This window comes from Mytilus edulis, chromosome 14 (assembly GCF_963676685.1).
Source record: "Mytilus edulis chromosome 14, xbMytEdul2.2, whole genome shotgun sequence".
NCBI lineage: Eukaryota > Metazoa > Mollusca > Bivalvia > Mytilida > Mytilidae > Mytilus > Mytilus edulis.
The window spans coordinates 36178276-36195873 of record NC_092357.1 but is presented as its reverse complement, the minus strand read 5'-3'; the positions used below and the strand labels follow the sequence as shown (position 1 = coordinate 36195873).

The following is a 17598-nucleotide window of genomic DNA, read 5'->3' as shown; positions in this document are numbered from 1 at the left end:
GCTATACCATTATGAGTCTAATTAGAAAGAACTGTTGTTAATGAAAATAGTTTCAAGATTTTCTTGATAATCATATGAAACAAATAGCTTCACATCGTAGTTTGATAAAAGCACACATGTTATTGATCCTTGTTACACGGGTGTCTTATCCATTCAAGAACCTGGAGTTTGTGGATGTTTTTTTTTTTTTTACTTTTTTTAATGACAAATATAAGTTATAGTTTCAGCTGATAACGCCTACAATGGAAAAAAATATGTAAAAAAAACCTAAAAAAAAAACAATATTACGTACAATGTTCCACGAACGAGCTTGAAATAAACAGCAAAACTCATAATCCTACACAATTTTCAAAGGATGATATTTTTCAAAATCACAAATCTCCTTATTTGTTCTGATAAAAATCAAAGGGTACGAAGGAAATCGACGATCATTATAAAAGTTACAAAAGCTTCGAAAAACTTCTCATAAATTGCATTTCAGTAAATATTGACAATGCAATTTCCAATAGGAACTCCTCTTCCGGCTAAAACTGTACATTTTTTACTATGAAGTTATCTTATCCTAGAATTGAAAGTTCATATGCACTACACTGTTTTTCAAAGGTCAAAATATAGGGCTGTGCGGCATATTTTTAACGTTTATATGCCCTGAACTTTTAAACTAACACTAATTTTCTTCACTACCCCTACGTTTAATGAAGGGTTACCACAGATTCCAATGTAAACAAAATGCACGTGTATATTTACTGGTAACATTCCCAAGGTTTGTCTCTATGAGATGGAACACACAGAGCATAACTGGGAACCAGAATGTAAACAAAATTAATTTTCTATGAATATTCTAAAACTCCCCAAAAGAGGCGTGGTTTGCGTAACAGCTGAATTCACAAAGTGCAATCTTATAAAAATGACACATAACTGGATCATAAAGATTTTCGACTCAACATCTTTTCTAAAGTGTTGACTACTATTTTTTTCTACAGTTAAAAAATATTGTGATGAGATATATTCAACCAGTGATGTCAATCAGATATGGATTTCTAAAGATTCTAAAGATGTACTGCTTAATCTTAGATCACTATCTCATTGAAAATGATATCTTGAAAATGCTGGACATTTTCATCGACAATATATTTTTTGAGATTGAGGGATTTTTTTAACAGACAGATGCTATTCAAATGGGTTCTAATGTTCTTATATTGTACTGTTATACCACTGTCCCAGGTTAGGGGGAGGGTTGGGATCCCGCTAACATGTTTAACCCCGCCACATTATTTATGTATGTGCCTGTCCCAAGTCAGGAGCCTGTAATTCAGTGGTTGTCGTTTGTTTATGTGTTACATATTTGTTTTTCGTTCATTTTTTTGGCATATATAAGGCCGTTAGTTTTCTCGTTTGAATTGTTTTACATTGTCTTATCGGGGCCTTTTATAGCTGACTATGCGGTTTGGTCTTTGCTCATTGTTGAAGGCCGTACGGTGACCTATAGTTGTTAATGTTTGTGTCATTTTGGTCTTTTGTGGATAGTTGTCTCATTGGCAATCATACCACATCTTCCTTTTAATATTATCTCCCCATAAAACTGGCTGAATTGTTTAGTACTTGCATGAAGATAAAACACTTAGAATCCTGCTAAACATATTAAAGACAAAATATAAACGCACCTTGTTAATTATAATTTTTTTATTTTTACTCTCAGATATATTGATGGTGTCCTATTACTGAATAAACAATAGTTAAGTCCGTTCTTGCATGTCATATATCCCAATGAATATGACATGAAAGGTACCACTGATACTAAAAAGACTACTTTGATCTGTAAATCAATAGTGGCACAGATTGACGACATCAGAATCAAATATATGCATATGACAAACAGGATGATATCAATTTGTCATTTCTAAAAAGCAACATACCCTCAGCCCCGTTTGTGTACATATCTTTATGTATACGTTATCATCATACATGTACAGACTTTACTAACAGAAAAATGTTCCGCACGCCAGAACTCTTTCAATATAGTAGTAATGAGATGGAGAAATTAAAAATGACACGCCGTAAATTTTTCAGACACCATTTCAAATTGGTTGAACAGTACGATGTGTCTGTGTCTTAACTAAGTAACAATATTTCTATCACTGCTCAGTACCGAAGGGTAACATATTCCTGAGTGTGAGCTTGCACTGATATACGACCTGTCTTAGTATTTATATATCCATCATTCATGTTTTAGTTATGTTTTGATGATACATGTGTGTCAGATTGGGTCAGAATTTTAAAAGTATCACACTACTATAATCAGAAGGTATCTAATCTATTATGTCTCTTTTTTTATTCACATTCTTGTTATTATATTTAAAAAACAAAAATCCATCATTGCACTACTAAAATGCTATCAAATCACGAGATATTATGAAAGTCTTATCACGAATAACATAAATTCATAGATCCATAGAATCTGAAATTAGAACCAGAAATGTGTAAAAGATAACTGTACGTTTGTAAGCCTCAACCAAAGAATTGAAAACGTAAAGGGAATTCATGTTATGATAATGTTGTGTTTTCGAGCTTCAAACGGTGATTTTGTTTCTCTTCTTATTTTCAATGACAAATTAACGATCGGGATAACATTTCAAACTGCAGTGTGTCGTATTGTCAAGGCTGTGTACACCATGATCTCTCCTTTCTCATTGCATATAGTTATTTTGTCTTTCTCCCTGTCATAGTGTACAGCACGTGGACGAATCAGTCCTTCCGATCCTGTCAGTAATACTTGACTGTGTTTTCCATCATTGTGTATCATTGTTAGATTATTAGTACTGTAACATATAACGTAAACGTTGTCGTTTTTGTCAACTTCCACATCGTAAATGGATTTAAAGGAGTCAGCTTTGAACTGCCACAACTCATCCCCATTTAAACTACAACAATGAAATAGGTTAGTGATCTCCTCTATGTAGAATATCCTATCACGTCTAGTTATAATGTAATAAATACCATGACTTCCTATTTTCCTTGTTTCAAGATGTTTTCCTGATATATTCAGAACCTCATTGTAAAGATTCCACTATTTACGTATAGTTTACCTTCGTTCTGAGATACTCCATAGCAAGGATGCTCTAATCTGACTTTCTTTTCAACGCTGAAAGTATTACTATTGATTATGTCTAAACAGTTTGCGCCACCGTATGTCACAACAATACGATTGGAATCTACAACAGTAATATCATACGGCAGACCAGAGACTGCAATGTTGCGAATATGTTTATCAATATTTCTATACTCGATTAAGTTCTTTTTTTCAGTAAAATTTGTCATCAGTAAATTACCATTGGGCAATATGACGCATCTTTTAATATTCATGTTATACTTTGACTGTATCGCAATTTTTTTTACTAACCGAAGTTTTTTTGTTTGAATTATTTATCTGTATTGGGTAGTTGATACTTATTTGAGCTTGTTGCCTTTTATGGTCCCTAAATTCTAAGCGGGCTGTAGATTCTGAGACCTTCAGTCGTCCAAATTCTTTAACTTCGTTTGATAATTTCTCAATAAGGGTATTGATATTAATTGTCAATTTATAGTCTTTAGTATCAACGATTGAATTCTTTATGGATTTCGTCTCGTTTACGACTAAAGTACTTATCTGATGTGTGCCAAGAAATACTGTTCTGTCTGACGAAAATTGTTTTATTCGTGTTGTATGATCGTTTAGTTTGATAAGCTTTTCTTCTATTGAGTTCATTTTTTGAATAAATTTCAAATATTTTGATATACTTCTTTCAGATGTTGATCTTAAGTCGTTTGGCAATTTTTCCTGTAATTTGTCTAGTTGGCCATTGATGTTGGTTCGTGTTTCAAGTATTTTTCTTCTAATAATCCACTCTTCCCTTTTAATTTCCATTGTTGCGAATTTACGATTATTGATGCATTGCGTCAAGTTGAGCAGAGTTCTCTTAATCAATCCTTCAAGATCAGTCAATGCAGTTGAGCGAATGGCATTTGTTGAGGCAATGCTAATTGGTATAACATCAGAACAAACATTGTGGTTCAAAGGGACACATACTTTACACCCCTAGTTTTTGGTGGGGTTCGTGTTGTTTATTCTTTAGTTTTCTATGTTGTGTCATGTGTACTATTGTTTTTCTGTTTGTCTTTTTCATTTTTTGCCATGGCGGTGTCAGTTTGTTTTAGATTTATGAGTTTGACTGTCCCTTTGGTATCTTTCGTCACTCTTTTTTTACAGAGGACATTATCGTGTGTTTTACAGTACGATTCTAATTTTTCTCCATGGTGTTCACAAACCTCAGAGATCGAAATATTTACAACCTTGCAATACTTTTCTATGGAAATAATATTATGCCGTCTGGATGTTTTGTTATTTCTGTGAACTTTGTCACAATTTTCACAAAACCCTTCTTTACAATCAGTACACCATCTCTTCGCATCTTTTCTGATGTTGAAATTGCTACACCGACCACAGTGTACATCTGAAGCTAAAGTCATTGTAGTTCCCTGATAGATAGAAAGAAAGATATCATTATCATTATCATCAATCTGATACTAATGTTGCTGGTTCATTTATAAACCTTTTTTGTCTGTAAACCTAGTAATGTAATACTTAAAACATTTCAGAAACATTAACAACTACATGAGTGTCCTTATATTATGATATGAACGTCACTGATGTAGACAAAACGCGCGTCTTGCGTACTAAATTATAATCCTGGTAACTTTGACAACTCTTACACACAAAAGTGTATTGCTGAGCCAAAAGTGCTTCACAAAACCTCTTTCTAAACTATTATCCTCCTCATATATCTGCAATCAAAGTTGGGCTTCCAAGGTATTGAGAAATTAACTATTTAAAAGATGGTGTGAATTAGATGTGAATACTAAAATCAAAGCATCTTTCAGAGTACATTGACTCTTTTAACATGTTTAACGTGCATAATTAGTTTTAAAACGTTTGACTTTTCTACACGTTTCACCGGTATTGTATATTCAAGCTTTCTTGTGTACTTGTATATCGAAATTTGTTTTCTTTAATACTAAACATTGAACATGTCGAATATTTGTTGTTTGATGTTGTTATGTTTGGTGTACATGAATAACACAGTAGCTCATCGTCATATAGATCACTAAACCAGAGTATATTGACCATGTTAAAAAGACAATATCATTATCCATTAGAACCTACCTGTATTTAACATTAATCCAGTACGAAGTCTCTGAAAAAAAGCACATATGAATAAGCGTTTTCTCTGATTTTGCAATTACAACTAATGATAGTGTGGTCTATTTGCTAAATAAATTTTTAACTCAATTAGAAAATTGAAAAAAATGACTTAAAAAACAATTACACGGATATTACCTGTTTGAAAATACTTTCCAAACTTTACAAAAAATACCTTTCAATGATATTTCATCATTCATGACTTGAGAAATGTCTATTTTAAAAGGGAGATTTATAATCATAAATTTCTCCGTTTCACATTACTTTAAATTTCAAGTAAGGAAAAGATTAGGAATTCTTTAATATCGTGTAGATATAACGTTTTGTATTGTCAAGGGGAGTACTTCACGTATCGAATTTTCTGATTTACGGTATGAATTAGCTTTTTTGAACTGATTTTTGTCAGTAAGTCATAGAAAGACGAAATGAAAGAAGGAATTATCTCGGTCTAATGGTATTTATTCTACTTACAATTTATTTCTCTGTTACCACTTTTAACAAGCCAGGTTATTCTGTTATTGTTTTTATGAAATCCAATGCTATTTAAAGAATTATACTTAAAAACGTATGTCCTCATATTCAGTACACCATACCACTAACAAGGGAAAATTTCAGGATTCAAACATTAGAAACAATTCTAACCGCTTATATCAACAGTAGGTATTTTGTGATGTCCTAAATTATGTTGACATCAACAAATTCATTTATCCTTCCTATGGACACAATTTCTTTTTGCAAGTTATAAACCACATGCGAATCATATCCAAACTAATTTTACATCGCAAGAGGGAACATACACTTTTGTAATTAATACAGATTAAGCATGTCTCAGAAGCGTAGTAGGAGTAAATCGATCGATTTAATACTTATGAATTTAGGAATTTGTGTCAGATGTTGCTTTGCTGTTTTAGCTATCAATACAAGGAAAATTATTTTGTCATGTTACATCCATTTCTAATTTCATTTAAGTCTTCAGCAGCTAATAAATAGATATAGAAATATGTGGTGTGAATAAAGGTCACTTTTCAAAATATCAGCAGATTCTGCATTCTTAATCTCCCGATATTATACCCAAACAATACCAATACAAATAAAAGGTTAAAGTCCGAGGTAGCCTTTCACTGCATTTTTTTCAAACTCAAAATTCCCCTAAAAAGAGCTCCACAACCTATCAATTTTTTAACTTATTTGCTAATGCTCGTCTGGACTATAGAATCAATTTTAATTTCACATCCTTAAGTTCTTGAATAGTTATGGGAAATTATGGGTCTGTATCAAAGAATTTGCATTAGAGAGTGCACTTGGTACTTGTTACTATTTTCATACTTAATTAGCAACTTGTGAACCTATGAAAAGTCATTACAAGTCGATAATAGGCTACAAGAAACTGGCACCCTACATAAAAGGTGAACAGGGGTTCTCCGAACTTGAAAGCAGACTATGAGTTACATAGTGTTCTAGTGACCTAATACGATATTAATGGGGTCAGTAAATTCAATCTTGGTTGAGATCAATTCATCTTACCGACTATATAAACGTGTGGAATTTAGTCTTTTAAAAGATTTCCCTCAAAACCGTGTTGTTTTAATTAAGAGACGCAACACCACTAATAATTGTGTATTGAAAATCTCCGCTTACTAACCTAATATTCATATACACAACCTCCACGCGATAGCTTTTAACCAATCGTATTCCTAGAAATGTTTTTTTTATAGTTGTTGATAAATACCCTTAGTTTTGTTTTAGGCAAATCGTCGCATATGATAATCTCGTTTTTAAGGACAGTAATGCAAGAGAATTCACGACAAGTGGTCAACGGTCTAACAATCCTGATGAATTTTTTTCAAGCGTTATGAAATTTGCCATAATTGTTAATTTTGGTATCTTTTACTTTCCGCTATAATATATCTTTCACTAAATTTTTCAAATTTTGTCACTATGTTGAACGCATCTGTGCCTTATATCTTGAATTATATTTAGAAATTGACAATGAGGATAAGTTGAAAACAAAACTTTTAGACATATAAGATGATTGTAGCTTCCAAATTGTGAACTTTCCATTTTTATCTAGCAACATTCCAGCTGCGCCTGCATACTGAGTATATATCTCAAAATTGATACGAAATTTCCGAGCTAGTATTTTCTATCATGATTTCCTTGATAGAGGGTTGCTGATCATAAGGAAGCTATACATCCAAGAAGTCCATATGGTGAAGTTGAAATCATTCCTGCGTAAATTTTACGGACGCCATCACGAGTTGGTTGGCCGTTATGAAATAACCGTTTCACAGATTATATGTTTCGTACGACATAACTACAATATCCTTCCCTTTTCATGAATGTAACATGCCGAGTTAGAATATTCACCGGGTTTGTAATAACATGACCAACACGACGGGTGCCACATGTGGAGCAGAATCTGCTTACTCTTCCGGATCACCTAAGATCACCCAACAGTTTTTGCTAGGGTTTGTTTTGCTCAGTATTTACCTTTTTATGTAGTTTCTTTTGTACTATTATTTAAAATTGAGAATGGAAATGGGGAATGTGTCAAAGAGACAACAACCCGACCGTAGAAAAAAAAACAGCAGAAGGTCACCAACAGGTCTTCAATGAAGCGAGAAATTCCCGCACCCGGAGGCGTCCTTCTGCTGGCCCCTAAACAAATATATACTGGTTCAGTGATAATGAACGCCATACTAATTTCCAAATTGTACACAAGAAACTAAAATTAAAATAATACAAGACTAACAAAGGCCAGAGGCTCCTGACTTGGGACAGGCGCAAAAATGCGGCGGGGTTAAACATGTTTGTGAGATCTCAACCCTCCCCCTATACCTCTAGCCAATGTAGAAAAGCAAACGCATAACAATACGCGCATTAAAATTCAGTTCAAGAGAAGTCCGAGTCTGATGTCAGAAGATGTAACCAAAGAAAATGAATAAAATGACAATAATACATAAATAACAACAGACTACTAGCAGTTAACTGACATGCCAGCTCCAGACTTCAATTAAACTGACTGAAAGATTTTGATTTCATCATATGAACACCAGGCACAATCCTTCCCGTTAGGGGTTTGTCTTTTTGTCTGTTTGTCTGTTTTTCTGTTTGTCTTTTTCATTATTATCCATGACTTTGTCAGTTTAATTTCGATTTTAAGTTTGGCTCTTCCTCTGATATCTTTCGCCCTCTTCTAAGTACCTCCTTACTACAATTTAAACCTCACCTACATAGAATTTGGCATTTGAAAAGACTTTTTTTTGTTATTTCATAAATGATGATTATGTACCAGCCTTTCTAACTAATTAACATTAGTAAAACACACTAGAACTACTCCAAACTCATGGCTCACCTTGCAAACCAATACATAAACATAATAAATGACATATCGTGTTTTCAGAACACGGACAATGTAATTCAATCATTTTTCTTGCAAGAAACATTCCTTCTGGCGATGGTTTTTTTTAGACTTTTCAGAAACACATCACAGCAAAATATTTATTTGCTAAACGGTGGTATTGTCAGCTTCCGGACTTCTCGTTTTCACCATGAAAAGACATATATATATCAATGATTGTCAATGGCTTCCCGCTGGTGTGATGTTTAGAAGAAAGATACGGATAGCAATGTACTCTGGCTGTCCATTACCATCCATTTCTGTCCGATGAGTAAAATTACAAAGAAGCATTGCTTCAGAAAGGTTCAAAAAGAAAAATCACCAAACTACTGAACTCCGAGGAAAATTCAAAACGGAAAGACCTTCATCAAATGAAAAAAACTCACCAAACAAATCGACAACAACTGTCGTATTCCTGACTTGGTACAGGCATTTTCAAATGTAGAAAATGATGGATTGAACCTGGTTTTAAAGCGCTAAACCTCTCCCTTGTATGACAGTCGCATCAAATTTAATTATATTTACAACGTTAAAAAACGTAGATGCGCGAACAAAACAGACATAATCTGTAGAATTGTCAAAATTGGAGTACAGCAGTGATCAACGTGTCACAATATCAATTAGAACAAAAACAAATATTAAATAAAGTAGCACAAACATAGGTTCTTTCACATTTAAAAACCCACATTCATTGCTTACTTATATATGTATTTTAAATGAACCCGTAAAGGATTGACATTTTTGAAGTCCTGTGGTTGAATAGCACGGTACACACCATCTCTAGTTTTATAGCATGTATAGAGTCAAGTGTTTGACGTCAGAATGTAAACGTCACACAGGAAGAGATATAAAATAATTTTGTCGCAAAGAATTTTCAAAAATTATAATAGAACAATACAATAATGGCATTATATTAGAACAATAACATAATCATGATAATGGCGGGATGTTCAAAGATACCGAGCCACGTCTTATGCCCCAAAACAACACAAAAATTCAATAATACAAAACACACCAGAAAAAATGAAAGATAATACAAACAACACATTGACGGGATGTATAAGTACCGAGCCACGTCAAATGGATATCACCGAAAATAGTAAAAGTATCAATAATAAAAAGACAAATAAAACAATACAACACGTAATTAAGATGATAAACAACGTCAGTTCGCACAATCTATACACCAAGACCATCGTGTATTATTTATGAAGATGAAAAGGAATATTCATCAACACAGAAAAACAAAATTGAACAAAATGCCGCCAAATAGAATAATGTACACAGGTCAATGAAAAAAAATAAAAATTGTGAGGTATACAGTATAAATGAAATATTTTTTGTTGTACATTTAGTATTTTAACGTCATGGAGAGTGGAAGAAGGCATGGCTTGTGCAGTGCCAAACATACAAAGTATAATGGTAGTAGAATAGTTAGGAGTTAACTTTTATATAATAAAATGAACGTGGACTTGTCAACAGATCGGAAATTTAATACTCGAGTACTCGGTCATGATACTCGCAAGTAATTGAGTACTCGGATAAATCTTAAATGTCCAGTGAGAATGTTGTTTTTGTATGGATATTAACTGTATTTTAGTTATTGCCTTTCATAAACCTAATTATGATATGATGATATCGCTTGACATTTTAAAACAAGACATACGTCTTGTTGCCGAACCCAAAATGTATGACTACTAAATATACTTGATCCTTGCATGGTTATATGTATTGCAAGTCCTTTTTGTGTCAGTAGAACAACGGATAACAAACCACCGTTTCTAAATAAATAACGTTTCGCATTAGAGCATTTGCATTAGTCACGTATCTGGATACGTGCACGGATCGACGTAAACGTATCGGACAGATTTGTTTACAATATTGATTTAACACCGATCTCAATTAAAATTAAATGCATTATAAAATATTTTCACCGAGACCAACTTGACTTAATTTATCCTTTCCTCGTAAACGTGTTATACGATACGTCGATACGGATACGCCAGCAAATACTTGATTAATGCAAATGCTCTAATAGAAATTATTGAGTGTGTATTCATTAACGAAATCAGAAAAATGTCAAGAAAACCCTCATATGTTCATACTTAACCTGAATGACTTAAAAAACAATATTTCTCATAGTATGTCATAAAAATATTGGACTTTAAATCAGTAATGCAGAACGAAATTGTACTAAATGTTAAAAACAATTATATACTAGTATCGTGTACTTGGCTTGGGCACTATGGCAAGCACAAGCAACGAGCGACGAATAAACTTTACGTTGTTTAAATCAATCTTTATTTCATCTCCATGCTTTTGCACTGGCAGACGACAACTCAATGTAATGACAATAGCTAAAACATGTTCCACGTTTTCTGACCTTAATGTATAAATTGTGTGAGGCAGTCCCGATAACCAGAAGACCCACAGTCAGAATGAAAATCCCGTTGTAATGATATAAAAACAATATATAGTTAATACATGTTTTTCAACTTAATGTGCATATGATGTGATAACTTGAATTTGTTCGTAAATAATTCCCTATAAATGCAAATATATCATGAAATTGAGATTAGAAATGGGGACTGTGTACATTTCTTGCTTCTGTTTGGTTTTTCATTGTAATTTGTGTATATTTCATTAGTCTTATATCTTATAGGAATACTGAATCTTTATTCTGATTAATGATATTCGATTAAAAAAAAAAGCAATTTCTTGAAACGGAAAATACAAATATGACTGAAAAGATATAAAAACTCAAAAATCTGTTTAAAATATGAGCTTTATAAATATTTATTAACGATAGAGTGTCTAACTTATATGTAAAAAAAATATAGGACGCAGCTGTTGGTATTATTTTCCACATTAACACGTACTTACGATGCAAATATTTCTTTTAAGCAAAATTATATCTTCGGAGACTTTGATGACCGGATACCTCATGTTAAGGAATTTCTTTATAACTATCAATTCAATACTTGGATCCTCTTTCTTCTTTTTAGAAAATTTTGTGTTGAATAAACTGAAAGTGATCTTTCTTTTTAAGTTCAAGGATTACTGTCAAGCATTGTTATAATCAGTTCAATAGTTTGAGAAAAATCAATGATACTGTATAACACCTACAATTGTCGCCTGCCAGAAATGAATTTCCGGATTGACCAAATTAACAACTATTAGATATTTTAACACATTATATTTTACAATTTTTTTCATATGGATGATACGTTTTATTTAGGGTAAGAAAAAAACATGTTTTGGGGAAATGATTTTCAAAAATAATGATTCACTTTGATGATTGCCATATCGTTTAATTAACGGGTATCTATCTGATAGGCTTTATCTAACTGATTCCGACAACATAAATAAGCCTGTCATACATCATTTAGTAAAGAACTGAATGCAGATTAATGACAACATGAGCAAGTTTCAGCAGGAAAAACAACTGGTTAAATGAAACTATACGGCCAGGAGTAATTAATCATACATTCGAGTTGCAGACCTTGTGTTATATAAAGGTATACAGGTATAAGCAGTCTTTTTTTTTTAAGACAAATGTCTGTGAAAAAAAGATAGATTGAACAATAAAAGTGAGTGTTCAATCTATCTTTTTTTCAACAATTTACTGTTAACACTGTCAAAACTGATTATTAAATTAATGTGATAATACATTTATGTTACTAAGGCAAATACTGAGAATATTCAGTTATTATTGTATAATCGTATATTGTATATTAAGTTTATAGCAAATCGGCTATCTCATTCGACATTATTTGAACAGTTTTAAATGATTTTGTACATTGCCACCTTTCCGTTTTTATTACATATTAACAATGTTCTTTTTATCTTTATCGTAGTAAATAGCTTGTGGATACAGCAGTCCATCGGAGTTTGAAAAAAGGGGTTTACTGTTTTCCCCGTCATGTTTTTTATTGTTAGGTTATCAGATATATAACACAAAATGTAAATGTGACATTAATTATCTACTGTTACAACGTCAGGAAATTTAATGCTGTCACTTTCGAATACTAGTACCATAATTCTTCACCATTTAAGTGACAACAATGTATCTTAGATGACTTGTAATCTGCGTAAAATATCTTGTATCGGCACTTTTTGATTTCCTTTCTCATGAGAAACCACCAAGCAGCTGTACTGTAAATGGATTCTATTTTCAACGCTGAAAGTATTGTTATTCATAATTTCTAGGTATGGTGCGTCCCCATATGTAACAGCAATACAATCAAGATCTGTCACGGCTATATCGTATGGCTTGCTAGATACTGGGATGTCACAGATATGTTTTGTTTAACTGCATCACTGTATTCTATTTATTAGTTTTCTGCATTGCTATTTGCTATCAACAAATGACCATTAGGCAATTTAACACAACTCGAAACCTTCAAACTGTGTGTACTCGTAGTTTGAAATGTGTTAATTAGCTCAAGCTAGATGTTCGATATATTCCTTGGCGTTGCGACATTGATCTCAGTTTGAGCTTGATCGATTTTCTGGTCTCTAAAACCAAGGTTGATGGCGGATTCTTAAACCGTTATTTAACCAAATGTTTTCAACGTCGTTGGAATAATTTTTATATAAGGCTATCAATTCATAGTCCTATTTTGATTCGTCCAAATCGGGTTACTCGAGTTAAATTTTAAGGGTTGATTGCGCATGCCTCAAGAACGTATCAATCGAATCAAAAACTATGATGGAGAGTTACTCGATGTCCATTGTTTACCTTAGCCACTATGGATGAATTTACGATACTAAACCATAATATTAGTGATGATGAATAAAAATTGAAATCACAAAAATATTGAACTTAGAGGAAAAATCAATTCGGAAAGTCCATAATCACATGGCAAACTCAAATAACAAAACGAATCAAAAACGAATGGACAAGAACTGTCATATTCCTGACTTGGTACAGGCATTTTCAAATGTAGAAAATGGTAGATTAAACCTGGTTTTAAAGCGCTTACCCTCTCACTTTGATGACTAAACGATGGCAATTCAGTATATTATTAATTATAACCAATTTTTTATAAAATTATTGACAACTTTTTGTTCCGAGGGACCTTCTTTTTTTTTTACCTCAACGGGAAAATGCAAAGTTTTCATTTATTTCGAATCTCGGGATTCGATAATTTTTACCCCTGAGTTTCAAGGAACAGACCCCTTATAACCACCCCAAACAAGGGTTTGTGTCGGCGGATCATATAGAATGTATTACTGAAAGGGGGCAAAGCCAGTAAGGGTCCTAATAAGAGCAGAACAGTGAACTGATTTTTACAATAACAGTTAACTCGAGTAACTCGGGTTAACCGAGTTGGACGAATCGAAGTAGACCCTTAAAGCACTGATTTCGCTCTTCATGGAATGTACCTCGTGTACGATCTGCTTATGACCTGACGCGTTTCCAGAAACACATGTATGTCAGAAGAGACTGATTCGTGTGTATTGTTTGTTCCCTAAGTTTGGTTAACACTTCATCTGTCGATTTATCTTTTAAAGGATTTCCATAAATTCTGATATACAGGTAAGAGGTACTAATCTTAATTCGTATAACAGTTTTTCTTGTAGCTTGTCAAAGTGGCTGTTTATTTTAGTTCTTGTTTTTGATCGCCAATTTTGGTTTTTCGATTTCCGTTGTAGCAGATTCAGGATTCTTAATGAATTGTTTTATGTTGCGCAGATAACTCTCAATCATCGCTTTCAGAAAAGGAAATAATAAATTCTTATTGGTTTCAAATCATAACATGCCTTGTGCTTTGAAATGACAGAAGCTACACAGAAGAATTTGTCGTGACTTTTACGTAAACCAAATAAGGTTTGTTCCATGTCTTTCTCATAGACTTGGGAGATTACAACTTTATTCAATTTTGTGGTTATCTTTTATTAAAATAACCTGACGCTTTCTGGAAGATTTGCTTTTTCTGTGAACCTGGTCGCAATCTTCACACAACCCTTCCTCACAATTTGTGACATCACCAAACGTTTATGGTCCACAAGCCATTCAAACGCTCTGAACAAAAATACCAAAAGATGATTTGATTTCTTTTAGTCATCACTACTATTTGTTGTTGGTATGCATAATTGATACATAAATTTTGAAATCAATCTCTCGAAAATTTCGAATTATTTTGTTGGAAATGTCTATATTAATCTGATTCTGATAAATATTAGGTCATAATAAACTAGTGTCAAGTACATGAGCAAAATAGTAATACTCAAGAAAGTCATACTGAAACTCCTGAGTATATTTTTTTTCAAACATTTCATATATCATTGTGAAGTTAATTTTCGACATTTCGACATTACCTTTTTGGTTTTTGAATCCTAAAAAATGTAGTTTCTTTATGGATAAATTAACATGAAAAAGGAAGCAAAATTCTCAAAACTTCGTAGATGTTCCTGCATTATTATCATAACAAAATGAACAAAGCATAAATGCTTGATCACTGTTTGAATAAATGCTAGGTTAAAAACCCGAAAAAGATCATAAATATATTTGTAAGAGTTGTCTCATGTATCCCAGATTTACCTCATAAAAATTCATTGTCACTTTAGTAGACAATGACATTTTGCAAAAACATAAATCACTATTTCACTGCTGATTATTCTGAGCTACATTTTTAAACTGCACCTTCTGTTACGGCAAAGGCAGTTTGAAAGACCTCTGTATCTGACAATGATACCTTAGAAGTTTTATATGGCGTGTGGAGTAGGTCGGAGACATCGATGCGTAGTAAAAGGCAGAGAACGCTTCATATATACATGTCATCATCTGTCTTATTTAACACTTTTTTAAAAGTGGGAAATGTACATTTTGCAATATGACTAAGTAAAGTCAAAATATACCAAGATCGACGTTTTGACTTCAAGACGCTTTTTTTTCGCCTGAAATACATAGATAAACTCATCAGTGCCAGTCTTATTTTAAAAGTGATAGGATCAAATAAAGTACAAAGTTGAAGAGCAATGAAGAGCAATCAGGACACGACATTTGGAAGTGTTTTGACAAACTATTGGCGTTGTCAATATTGTGAACCTGAGTGCATGTTTGAAAATGCATTACGCACAGTCTTTACTTTAAATTTAAATTATTTTTGGAGAGCATTCAAGAACTAAAATTCCAAAAAGATCGGGACGGTTTTGCCAAAAACAGCTAAAGATATCTATTTAACACTTGAATCAGTCAATGAATGGTTGCTTAGGTACTCGAACAAAAAAATTTGGACTCATGTTTAATTATGTGGAAACAAGTTTTACAGCAGAAATATTTAAAATTAGAACACGAGAAATACATGAAAACATGTGAAAACACTATTTTCTGTGGAAAATTAGAACTACGCGTTTTCATTTCAAGTTTAAAGTCTTCGAATTGCATTATAATAAGCAGATTATATATAAGAATAAAATCAACATTCTTAATCATATACCTTTTTCAACAATACGGTTATCATTACAGACAATCATATATCAAATCAAAGTATCTGTATTTCCTACCTTTTTGAATAAAACCTTGTATCTTTTGATAGACCAAAAACCTTTCTTTTCATTTGTAGTTTAACTATCATATCTAGATTAACCATTAATTGCTAAACTAAACATATTGACTTGGACGGAGAGTTGTCTCATTGACACTCATACTACATCTTCCTTTATCGATTTAACATGTTTAACACACTCCGAAATTGAAAAAAAGGTTATATTTATAATAACAGTAAAACCATTGATACCAATAGTCAAACACGGTTCGTATGAACCAAGTAGTGAAACATATCACGCAATGTTCAAAAGTATGTTTTAAGTCTAAAATGATCATCACTGAACAACTTATTATCATAAGTTACATTAAAATTGATCCATTTTCCTAAAGAAAAAATATCATGATATTTCCCTTATGTAAGAATATCATGAAATTTTCTAGACCATAAAAGTATCATGCGTGGCACTATGAAAGGTTCTGAACCACTTTGTACAACGCAACATTATTTCCGTCACTGCAAATTATTAATGTTCCTTTAACATTGTCATAACACACGGTTTGTGGTAACATCAATCCATCTGATTCTGCCAGTAATGTTTTACTGTCTTTCCCGTCAGGTTGTATAGTTGTTAGATTATTCGAACTATAACCCACAACGTAAACGTTATGGTAATTGTCTAATGTTATACCGAGAGGAAATACTATGCTGTCAATTTTTCTTTGCCATAATTCTTTCCCATTCAAATGACAACAATGTATCTTCTGCGTATTGACATCTGTGTAAAATATCTTGTCCCTGGTCGACTTGATGTAAAATATACCTTTAGATACTTCTTTCAATGTTTTCATTTCTTTCCCTGATAGACCAATGACTTGTATGCCATTTCCGTTGGCCATGAAAAGTTTCCCATCCTCATGAGATATTCCTAAGCAGCTGTTTTGTAAACTGATCTTCTTTTCAACGTTGAAAGTATTGCTATTCATTATTTCTATGTATGATTCGTCCCCGTACGTCACAACAATGCGATCAAGATCTATCACGGCAATATCAAACGGCTTACCAGAGACTTGAATGTCACGTATATGTTTACCAGTATCGCTATACATTATTAATTTATTTTCTCTTGTGTTATTCGCCAACAACAAATTACCATTAGGTAGTATGACACAACCTGTAACCTTCAATTCAGTTGTTTCCTTCATTTGAAATGATTTAATTAGCTGAAGCTTTATGTCGGATATGTTTCTTGATGTTAAGACGTTGATCTCGATTTGAGCTTGATCGAATTTTGGGTCCCTAAAATCAAGATTGGTGACGGATTCTGACACCATTATTTTACCAAACTCTGCAACGTCCTTGGATAATTTTTCGATTAGGCTTTCAATAGATACTTTCAATTCATAGTCCTTGGCAGTACCGATTTCGTTTCTGATAGACTCTACCTCGTGTGTTATCCGCTTATTTAT

General features: G+C 32.8%; 2 protein-coding genes across 2 annotated transcripts in view; both read right to left on the bottom strand.

Moving 5' to 3' along the window:
* LOC139502676 (E3 ubiquitin-protein ligase TRIM45-like) overlaps positions 1-17598 on the bottom strand; it is a 101382-nt gene that overhangs the window by 60265 nt on the left and 23519 nt on the right. The gene's annotated exons all lie outside the window — the stretch shown is intronic.
* On the bottom strand, positions 16597-17463 carry LOC139504160 (uncharacterized). Its single transcript, XM_071294223.1, has one exon. It carries the CDS (start codon positions 17461-17463, stop codon positions 16597-16599), a length of 867 nt encoding a protein of 288 aa, XP_071150324.1.

Excerpts from the sequence above, each read along its gene's own strand:
- LOC139504160 (XM_071294223.1), bottom strand. The coding sequence starts at position 17,463 with ATGGTGTCAGAATCCGTCACCAATCTTGATTTTAGGGACCCAAAATTC.